This window comes from Pseudomyrmex gracilis, unplaced genomic scaffold, assembly GCF_002006095.1.
Source record: "Pseudomyrmex gracilis isolate BER0280 unplaced genomic scaffold, ASM200609v1 scaffold_92, whole genome shotgun sequence".
NCBI classification, from domain to species: Eukaryota; Metazoa; Arthropoda; class Insecta; order Hymenoptera; family Formicidae; genus Pseudomyrmex; species Pseudomyrmex gracilis.
The window spans coordinates 490,069-501,684 of NW_018020676.1; the positions used below are offsets into that span (position 1 = coordinate 490,069).

The 11,616-nt window shown below is 31.4% G+C and overlaps 1 protein-coding gene across 4 annotated transcripts in view; it reads right to left on the reverse strand.

Moving 5' to 3' along the window:
* Positions 1-4,610: 4,610 nt before the first annotated feature.
* LOC109855549 (cytochrome P450 4C1-like) overlaps positions 4,611-11,616 on the reverse strand; it is a 38,518-nt gene continuing 31,512 nt past the window's right edge. The window contains exons 1-12 of one of the 4 annotated variants that reach the window (XM_020429948.1): positions 9,790-9,962; positions 8,646-8,813; positions 8,439-8,545; positions 8,275-8,365; positions 7,428-7,613; positions 7,285-7,354; positions 7,087-7,213; positions 6,406-6,609; positions 6,262-6,330; positions 5,348-5,510; positions 5,057-5,236; positions 4,612-4,819 (exon numbers count right to left, since the gene is read on the reverse strand). In XM_020429948.1, coding sequence (XP_020285537.1) covers positions 4,662-4,819; positions 5,057-5,236; positions 5,348-5,510; positions 6,262-6,330; positions 6,406-6,609; positions 7,087-7,213; positions 7,285-7,354; positions 7,428-7,613; positions 8,275-8,365; positions 8,439-8,545; positions 8,646-8,813; positions 9,790-9,793 — 1,527 coding nt within the window. In that variant the 5' untranslated portion in view covers positions 9,794-9,962 and the 3' untranslated portion in view covers positions 4,612-4,661. Of the gene's footprint in view, positions 4,820-5,056; positions 5,237-5,347; positions 5,511-6,261; positions 6,331-6,405; positions 6,610-7,086; positions 7,214-7,284; positions 7,355-7,427; positions 7,614-8,274; positions 8,366-8,438; positions 8,546-8,645; positions 8,814-9,783; positions 9,963-11,616 lie in introns of those variants that run through there. The other 3 variants (XM_020429947.1, XM_020429946.1, XM_020429945.1) reach the window with 3 other exon arrangements.

Below are 11,616 nucleotides of genomic sequence, written 5' to 3' on the forward strand. Positions count from 1 at the left end.
TTGAAGTGTAAACTTGTTTAATAAACCATATCTTTCATTTTCGATTTTTAATTCACGTAGTCCGGGAACTTTCCGGACAAACTGTGTATGTAAATCCCGTGCGAATGAATTTATAATAAATGTAAAACGCGCGGCTGTGTATCTGCATATATTTGAAAACGACAAGTACTCTCTACCTAAGCAATTTCTAGGATCAAATTTCTGGGATCAATTTCTATATCAAACGGCATGTAAGTATAACGGCGGTGGCTTAACGAATTTTCCGAATTTAACCGTTTGGGAATAAATTCTTCTGGATTTTGCCAATATTCGGGATCACGGTGAATAACGAACACCGGTGTCAGAACATAGCAATAGTTTGGTAAAAGGCAAAACTCTGAAATTAGCAAAAGTTCTTTAGTGTGAGTGTTAATAAACTGATGATATCGACTGTATAGTCGCGATTCGAGAGTAGTATATTAATTGCTGACCGTGCGTTTGCCGGAACACGGTGTCGGAATTATACGTGCGCGAACGCGACATACTGTAAAGGGTTACATAACACGTTCACACTCTGGCGAATCTTCCACGAGTGATCACAAATCACATATAGCGTAAAGTTCGTCTCCGACCAGACTGTTAGTTTGCAATTAGTTACCAAGCTGAATGTTTTCCGTAAGTTGCCGCGACATTGGATTACTCTATGGGAAACGGTGTTTCTTTGTACACTATATTGACATACGTCATGTTCGAGAAAAGTTTTGACGTCAATCTCGTCGTTGTTAAATGTGAAAAAAATTTTCTGCCGCGCAATTTTTCCCAGAGAAGTGCGTAAAAGGAAAGCAAACAAATGCGAAACTTGTGGTTAAAAAATAGAACAGTGTGTAGTTTAATAAAAATAAATAAAAACGTAAATAAAAACAAAAACTAATTATATTTAATTTATATTTATTTTATATTTTTTATATGTACGTGAGTCTATGTTGTTAGTGACAATTAAAAATGTCTGTAAATATGTTTCGATGCATTGCGCGTGTAGTGTTATATACATTGCAAATTTAATTTAACTTGATGCATACTGAACAAAACAAAGCACGCCGATTCCGTGACGATATTCTGAAACTGTAAAACATAAATCTGTTGTAACTTAAATGCGATCGTGCATATGGTACAACAACTTTTGAGCTCGTGAAAGTTCACAACTAGCGAATAGTTTAAGATCGATACGCATGTACATATTGTTCACTATCAAAAATGACATTACGATAGCGAATAAATAGCAGATATCATCATCCATAAGGTCTTGATCGCTCACTTTGCTTGATTTGTTTGCATTAAAGCAAGTACGTCAAGTAATTATGTGATAAACGTTATTTAAAAGAGATTTGCACGTCGAATCGTTGTGCTTGTTGTTATTTGTGAAGTTTTTTGACATCGTCTACACACACGATAAACGTGCAAAGATAATTTTGTATTTATAAAATGATTATAAAAAAATATCAATTTTTGGGACTTACACTATTGATAAAACCGTGTACCATCTTCAAGCACTTGTGTTTTGCGTCTTTAATCAGAGAGAAAAAGAATTCCGGATACAACCATGGTTTTAACGTTCTATCGTAAATCTGTTTCCTAAATCTGAAAAGAGGATAGAATATTAACGTAAACAGAAATCGGGAGGGTTTTGTAAATTTTCGTTGCCTGTGTTCTTCTTGCTTGTACCAGATTTCGTCGTAATCGCCTTTGTGTGCTGTTTTCTCAATGCCTATTATTATTTCTACAAAGTATAACGAATAAGAAAACTTCAGTTTCTAGATACTTACAAATAATATATTACTATTTCTCTTTAACACGTGACCCACGACTGACAATGAACTTTCCGTTCAAATCGCGTCGGTCGCCTGTGATATAAAACGTCGAAAGAAAGGTCGACGGTGTTGCGTGTCGTACATAAAAACGTAAACGTAGAATGGGTTCGACGTTTAACGTGTTAAATTTCAGATTACAGGTAACTCTCGGTATAACGTGCAACGGAATATCGAGAATATTTCGTTGCACACAGAAATGCCGCGTTATATAAATCGCGTTATATTGAAAGGCTCGCATAAGCGCATATTGAAAAAACGGGGGGATTAGATTTACTACAATTTGTAAACCGCGTTGTATCGAAACCGCGTTGTATCGAAACCGCGTTGTTCGAGAGTACATCGTTATACGAAGATTATCTGTGTATTGTAAAATGTTTGAATGCTGATTCACACCTAAAAATATGTCGGTCGCGAATCGCGCCGCGTATAACGTGATGTCAATCACAATCAATTTTTTTTTTTTGTTTAAACAAACCGCGCAATGTTTGCTATATTTATCAAAAAGAGACGCACAGTCAATTAAATATTTGGGCATTCGTGCTGTTCACTATCAGTTTTTGTCGAGGTTTGTGAGTTGCGCCGGTTGAATAAAATATTGCAGAAAATGAAAATGTTTGGGATCTCTGTTTTAAACTGAATATATTTATTTTTTAAATATTTATTTTTGTCACTCTTAAACATAAAATACAATGTGTCTAAAATTCTAAGAATTTCCCCAAGATATATTTTCCACATCCGAATTCTTATAGTTGCCATGCGTGTACGTGAGGACAAACCTGTGTATATTAAGTTTGATTACGTTGACGCAATAGTAATTGTTTTTAGGGAAAATATTGTAAATAGACCATCTAAGCTTTCTTGCGTTTAAGCGTTAGATATTTGCAACAGACAAAATGCGGGTCACGCACAAAACATTTCTTCGTAGTTTCACGTTTTCATATCAACGCAGAGACAACTTAAGTTTGTTTTAATAAAGTTGGGTGTAAATTAATTTCTTTAGGCGTTCTAGAAACAATTATACAGTCGTAATTTACTCAAGCTCATTAAATAATTAAATATTAAATACAAAACTTTGAACAAGTCACCGATCTGTAATGGCGCAACTTGTCCATTTTGTTTAAGAAGTGTTAAATTTCAAGAAGACAACAGTAGACTTTTTTTATTTCTGCGATAAGAAGTTCAATAATACGACTTTTTTTTACTACACACACGCGCATTTGTAATGAACATAATTTGAATACTTTTAATTCGTAAAATTTGTTAAAAAAGTTACGCGCGGCCAAAAGCTTTAATCTAACGAAATTACTCCGATATACTTCTTTTTCAGGATCTAATAAAAATAACGTCGTATCTGTCTTTTCGCAAGATCGTATCTTCAGATATTAAAATTAGAGTTTCGTTAAACTTTAAAAAGTGCAAGAAACAGAGGCGAGATCGTATCTTTTTCCTCTTATGAAACTAACTAACCTTATAATCTTCGAGCTTTGCGAGCTCCACAAATATATCGATTTTTGCAATATGCTCTACTAAATGATCTAAATAATCTGCACGCAAGTATACAGTTTTATAAAATATTAATTTGCTCTCTCACACACACAGAATCGTAAAAAACGAAAGAGAGTGAGTAAAATTCATCATTTATTATAATAACGGAAATATTGAGGGAAGTCATATTATTTGCAGGAACCATATTATTCTCTTCTACATAATCCATTTTAATAAGCAAATACATTATATATTTGATAGAAAATACATGCGTTTTTTCCTCACTTTTACGATAACGAGCAACTTGTAACATGTCATAAGCAGATACTAACAACGACGGCCAGGCAAGGAATTAAAAAATTTGAGATTTTGTTGTAATTTAGAACTAATTGTTTTATGTCACGGAAAAATTAATCCAGCAATAAAATTACAAGCAACAAAAGAAAAATTGCAACAAGAAGCACGTCTGTAAACAATAATTAAAAGAAGTATTCTGATTATGTATATATTTTATATGTAAGTTTATAAATATATTAAATTATATAACGGGGCACTAAAGTGTTTCTCTCTCTCTATTTGATATCAATTTTTCGGAAGCTTCACTCCGCTTTTCTGCCGAATTTATGATCTCTCATTCGTTAATTTTTTTACGCGAGAGATCCAATCGGCGATCTCATCAAACGCCTTATTTCAAAACTTTTAAATGTTTACTGATATTTCGTTTGAAACGGTCACGTATCCACAGCCCTTAAGTATCTCGCCTTTTAATTTTAAGAGTTCTCTTCTAAACTTAAAGAAGACATACGAGAACTGATCTAATTTTTACGAATGTTTCTCTTATCGAGTGTTATATATAGTACGTGTGACTTGTTATTTCTCAAACTCTATACGAATCTATTGTTTGTTTATGATTTTTTCAAGGATTGATAAATTATTTTGAACGCTCAATCTTTTTTTTTTATTGAACATATGCTATCAATAAGTTTGTTTTGATTTTGCTAGCTTTTTTCAAATAAATTCTTTATTCTCTGGATATTCTGTATTTTATTATTTTTTTAAACTCTTTGTTAATCTTAAAAATTGCTTTTTAAAGAAACTTTGCAGCAAAAGAGAGTTTTCAGGATGTGTGTAACAATTTTATACTTGAACAAGAGTTCTTTTTATTTTCATATAATTTATTTTATATAATAAAGTACATCTTATTATTATTTTTTAAAATGTGTTATATATTATTTATTTAAAATATAGTACGCTTGAAACAGCTTATGTGTATTTAAATAAATATATAATATAATTTTGATATTGTCATATATATATAAAAAAGTAAACTCATATGTGAAACACAGATACTTTAACACCGTCTTGACAGCGCAATATAATATCAGTACTTAATTTTATGTCTGTTAAAGTTTCAGTGGACACAAAACGAAATTGCCGCACTAAATTGACAATTATTGTTGCCACAGATAGAAACGTATACCTTTGACCTAAAAATAAATATAAATCGTAAATAAAAGAATTACAAATTAAAAGTTATAATAAAAACGTAGATATATTTTATAAAGGAAAAAGATATTGAGATAAATGCTGATGAGATAAAAGTGTAGCAAAAGTAATGCATAAGAGATGCAATTACAAAATAATATTACACTCAATAAAATTAAATTTACGACATTTTTTAAATAAATGGCTAATTTCATTTTTTCATTAAAATATATTTTTACCTAAGCAACTTCTGGGTCCTATGCCAAATGGTACGTAAACGTACTGGTGACGGCTTGACGAATTTTCCGGAGAAAATCGTTCGGGAAGAAACTTCTCGGGATCGTGCCAATACTCGGGATTACGATGAATAGCAAAAACTGGTATCATGATGTAGCTTCCGTTCGGAAGAGTGCAAGATTCTAAAAACATTTGTTTTTTTTTAACGATTTAAAGGAGAATTTGAAAGAGAACAGTTACGTTACAAAATCAAACTGGCATCCTTCACAATCACTTTTGTATTATACAAGTACCTAGTTCTACGTCTCCTGTGAGTTGTCGCGAAATTACAGGTGATGTGGGAAACAATCTTAATGTCTCTTGGATTATCATATGAAGATATCGCATGTTTGTGAGACGTTTAGCGTCGACATTGTCGGTGCCAAATGTTAGCAAAATTTCCTGTCGCAATTTTTCCTGAAAAAATTATTGTAAAACAATTATATAAAAATAGCTAAGATATTCGTGAGTTATTATTATTGAGTGGATATCGTAAAATAAAAAATAAAGACATATTTTGTATAGAGTGTCTGAAAAACTTTGCCACCAGCCTAAGTGCAAAAATAGATTGGATTTATCCGATCAGAAAAGTCATTTTGCAAAATATTTATTGATTTATTAATTAATTAATGAGAGCCAATAAGCGCGCTGGAAGCGATAGTTCGGATTCTGTAGCCATGTGTGATTTTCAGTTGTGACAAACAAGAAGCTGTGACACACACCGCTGGTTTGTTTGCTCTTTGTTTGCTCCGCCTCTCGTTGCTAGAACATCGCATAAGATATAAACCAGTTTTCCTTACAATTGAAAATTTTATACACGCTTACAGAATCCGGACCATCGTTTATTGGCTCACAGTAATCAATTAATTAATTGATAACTCAATACATATTGAATTTTGCTAAATGATAAATGAACTTTCTGTTCAGATTGACTTAATCTATATCTTTACTTCAGTTGTGAAAAAATTTTTCACACACCTTGTACAGATCGATACAGTATAGAAAAATTTACATCTAGTATCATTTTCTTTTTGTTTCGTAGCATATATAAATGAGAAATAAGGATGACATTATACACGCGCAAACTCTAGAAGCGACTCTGTTCTGTTACAATGTATCTATTCTGTATGTATGTATCGCAATCGATTGTATCGTATATTTTACTTACTTGAACTTCCGAGTGCATACTCAACATAAGTAACACAGAAGACGTCAATTCCGTAATGGTATTTTGAATCTGTGAAACATAACGATCTATAACTGTATGCAAATAAAAATATATCTGCTACATATATGATAAAAGAGATATTACAGCAGCGTATAAATTACAAATATCGTCCGCAAAGTTCTCATCGCTCACTCTAGAATTTTTTTCCTTAATGTCGCAATCATGTTGCTTCAAACGTTTCAAATAGTTGCAAAAAACGGAGTTTGATGCTTGAGATTGTTTGTCTTCGAAGAATTCATACTCGGTGTCGTATATCAAAGTGTTATTTGCGAAGTTCGTTGACATTGTCTACACATGGATTAAACAGATGATTAGAGCCGACACGACGTAAAGGATCAGATGTTCGTGTTAAAATTTCTTTCTCTTTATTATGATAATAATTTTCAAATGTTTTGATCCTGAGATTGAATCTTTGTCGGTGGAAGATCAAATTATACTGTAGATACCGGGATGTGTATCCAAGGTTAATAATGTTCGCACGTTTCAATCTCGAGATTGAATCTTTATCAGTAATAGATCAAATTACAAAATATGGTAATTTTCCCGAACACTATGAAAAAGACTGTCTGTGTGAAGTGTGTAAAGAGAAAGACCGTTTTTTTACACGAACACACTTGATAATTCAGCTCTAATAAAATTTATCTAAAATTGTTCACAAGCTCTTGTACATTGTTTAAACGCATAATCCATAACAATAATTTTATATATTTATTGTAAATATATAATAAAGTAGTCACGTGTGTATATAAAATTTTTGAGATTTACACTGTCAAGAAAATCCTGTATGATCTTTTTAGCAATACGCGTTTGTTTTGCGTTTTCACTCAGAGAGAAAATGGATTCCGGATACAACCACGGCTTTAACATTCTACTAAAAATCTGTTTCATCAGTCTGAAACAAACAACGGAAAATATGAACGTAAATAGCGAATCGCCATTGTTGCGTAAAAGTTTCTTACGTACTTTTCTTGCCAGCACCACAACTCGTCATATTCACCCTTGTATGCTGTTCCGTGAATACCCATAATTGTTGCTATAAAGTAACACTTGATAAATTTTTTCAACGTACTTTTTTTTAGTATAGATATAACTCTTACAATTCTCACCTAAATATATATCAACTGCGTATCGCGCTATATATGGTTTAACATCAAATGTATGACCGTTGATTTCTTTTTTTATATAGCTTGCACAGCAGTTACTATAATTATCGAATAAAGTTACGTATTCATTTAAATACTTCGTATTTAACGTAGGTTGTATCAGTTTTCGTCGAATTTTGTGACTCGCACCTGTATTAAACATTTTTACATATTAAACGCGAAAGAATAGATACACATGCTATTTTTTGTCGCGATCGAATGTCGCAATTTTGACAATTTTTTAAAATTGAACGTTACAGAGAGACACGTGAGAGTTGCTATTGCTCTCAAAAAGCACAGTGAAGAGAAAAATATATCGGATCCACTTTACTCTTTTAGCTGAAGAGGACAATTTCAATAGACAATTTTCTATAAACAATATATTGATTAACAAGAGAACATCCTACGAAAATTTTGCAATAACATTGTTGCAATTATACAAAATATTCAATTTTATAAAAAAAATCTGTAGACTGCGAATCGCGTAATTGAGCGTTGATTGAATTAACTTGTCGATGCTACGTCAAAAAAAATCTGAGGCCAACGGCAAGTGCGCGAACGTTTATTTATACACTAATGTGATGTATTTCATTTTGCGACAATCACTTTGCTTGAAAAATAAAATCACTCGTTTCGTTTTTTTATCGCTACAATTGTTTTTTAAGTCGCGCATTTATTATCAAATAAGAATTGTATTTTTGTGCGACTAAATGCTTGCGCGATAAAAACTCGCATGTGTGCGTCTAGCTTGAATAAGAATCATCAAACATATATAATATTCCGTTGTTTTTTAAATATAAATATACGGCACCTGAAGTTCTAATAATCCCATCACCAAGAAACACCTCCCACATCTTGGTTACTGAACTTTTGTCGACGCCATTTACGTTCGTCAGCACAATCTGCATATTAAATTCAATTATATTGCAATGTCACAATAAAACATGAAATTTTTCTTATAACTAAGAAATATACCTTATAATCTTCGGGTTTTGAAAGCAATATGTATATATCCATTCCAAGCATAAAACGACTCGGAGTGTCGTATTTCATGGTATTCGCTAGCACACAGTCAAGTAAATCTGCAAAGTTGTATAAATTGTCATACACATTTTTAAACTAAGCAGATCTATTATTTTGCCGATTTATCTCGGACAGAAAAGAAATACATGTTCTACTCACTTTTGTAGTTACAAGCGATTAGTATAGAGTCGAAGATAGATAATAATATTGATTGTCCCGGCAGGGAGGCAGCAAATTGAAAATTTTGTTTTAGTTTCCAACATTCTTTCTTGTCGAAGCCGTAAATAATTACAATGAACAGAAGAGCGATAAGAAGGAGAAACACATCTGTAAACAGTGATATTTATATTTGTATTAGTTCTATGCGTCTTTAACCAATCTATTACTGGTCTCAGCTGTTCTTTCGATACTAATAATAGTGACAAACGCTCAACCATCAATAATCAGATAGATCTAAATATTTTTAAGACAGAAACAAAACGTAATAGAGCATTTTATGTCGAATTTTGACTACCTTATCTCGATTTTTATCTTTGCGACAGACATCGTTAGATGTGTATAGTAATATTATCACCAGATTTTCGTGATTATCAGTATTCTATTGTTATGTGTAATTATAGAATGTCATACAATATCTTCGCAGAAAGTGTGAAAATTACAATCCACAATTATTTTCAAAGGCAATGAGCGTGTGAATTGTAAATAATGACATTGTGAAAAAAATGTTTCTTACAAAACGTGATTGTTGCGCTAACAAGAATCATCTGCAAGATGATGAATTATGTGTGTCTTAAGCTTCATCGAATCTCAAATTTGGAAACGTCACATACATACGGAGTAATCAAAATTAATAGATAAAAATTAAGCCCAGTATGTTATTTTGATTGTTTAAAACGTTTTTTTACCGATATGTGGACCATTGTATTTTATACAGAAGCTGCAGACGCTTTGTTTAAGAAGTCTTTTGTATTTTCAACAGCTGTCGAGAGATAACAGAAAAGAAACGGGAAGCAGTTTTACCTTTTAAACTTGCATCTCTATAGCTAAAAAATATATACGTGTCTAATATCAATTTATTATAACTTGTATTAATAATAAAAAATATGTAACAATTTGAGGCAACCGGCACAAAGAAAACACAATAATATTATAAATTCATGTTAAATTAAGTTATGTTTATAATATTATATACAATCAATGTTCAAAAATAGTTATTAGAAAATCGATGTTCACAAAAGAAGATAATATTTTTTATTGAATTGTATATAAAATTATTATTTGAAAAAAATTAGCTTACACTCACACATATTTCCTTTTATTCGACAGTTCTTTGTCCTTGAAAACTCTCTATCTATAAATATTTTACTAGATATCGCGTATTACAAGAAGTTTCGTAGATCTAATACACATGAAGTAGCACAGAAAAACTACGAGTCGTACAAGCCACTAGAATAGAATCTTATGTACAAATCTAAACCTGACGTAAATATACCATCGCCGATTGAACGCATAACAATTGGTCAACAAATATATATATATACAACAATCATGGAAAAGTAGAAGTGGAAGAGAATTATCTTATCTTAACATAAATACTTAACGTAAATACTTAATTATTTTTTATCATGAGACATTGAGTAATGTTTCGTGTCAAGTTTGCGAGACCGGATTATGATCAATGACTTATTTTCACGAGTCGGACAGTTCAACGAAGTTAAGATTTTTCATATCTCAGCACAATTGCTGAACCGATCGACTTCCTTTTGGTCTCAATCGACTTGAGTTTAAAAAATGAATAAAAAAGTATTTTTAAGTTTTTCTTCTCTGAAAACGAAGCTATTTCAATGCATATCTGAAATATACGGGAAAACGATTATAAGATTTTTCGTCGTCTGGACTAGACAGGCCGAAGGGTGGAAAAATGTATTTTTCACGTGTCGTCTACTAGATGGAGATACAAACTTCTTGGTGCAGCTGTGCCAAGTATTTTTGCATTAAATATTTTTTACCTTGAAAACACACAACAGTTTTTATGGGTTTTTGACTTTGCGCACAAAGCGAAAGTTTTATATAGGTTTAAGACTTTACACGCAAAGTGAAATCTATTTCACATCCCTCGATAGATGTATTACTATTATTGTATAACGTGTGTACAACATACGTATGATTTCTTCAGTTGGCGCCATTGTTTTATTACATCACTTCTTTTACAAAAAAGATTTTGTAGAGAACGATTTATTTGTTATAATTTTTTAGCAAAATAGTATTATATGTACAATAATACTTTGTGTTGTTTGCTTGAGTTTTAATTTGTAGATATGATCACAAACTATGTAATATGATCAAAATACAAATATTATATTGATCAATGTAGAAACAAATAAAAAACAGATTTTTTAATAATCTGTGTTGCTGTAACGTTAAATGGGATAAAAATTTAAAAAGCGTCTGCACGGAATGCAGGAGATCCAAGTTCGACTTCTGGCCAAGATGTCTTTTTTACAATGAAATTCTTAATTTTTATAGGAGAATTTTAGAAAATATTTTACATATATAAGATGAAATCAAGCATCCTATGTGGATTTTCAAATTTAATTTAACCTTAGTTGAATATTTCGCGAGTTTTATAATTTGTTATAAAAATTTAGGTTTACGAGAAAAGTTTTTGTCATTATTATAGAAACCTTTGCTGAATAAATGTCTGTAAAAACTGTTTATTTTGCTGCTACATTATATTTGCAAGAGAGATTGTAACAATCATAATGGTTGTAATACATACGGTGAAAAGATAATGTCTTTTCAAGAACGAAGAAAAATATCACGATTCTCAACTGCTTATGATTTAAAGAGGAACTTACAACTATAGACGGATTAAAAACAAGCCTTCTTGCAAATGTTTTTCGTAAAAACGATAAAAGATATTGAAGTCATGTTTGTTTTATTTTCAAGATCGTAATTTTCTCTATTTGAAATTTAAATTTTATTAAGAACAAAAATTACGAAACTGCGACGGTTTATGAAATATTTTGTAAATTAATGTTTTTGAAAACGATATTTGCAGTAACCACCGCTATTCTTCTAAGTGACTCATCCAAAAGCAAGATGAGAGACAAGCTTTGTAAAGTTGGAA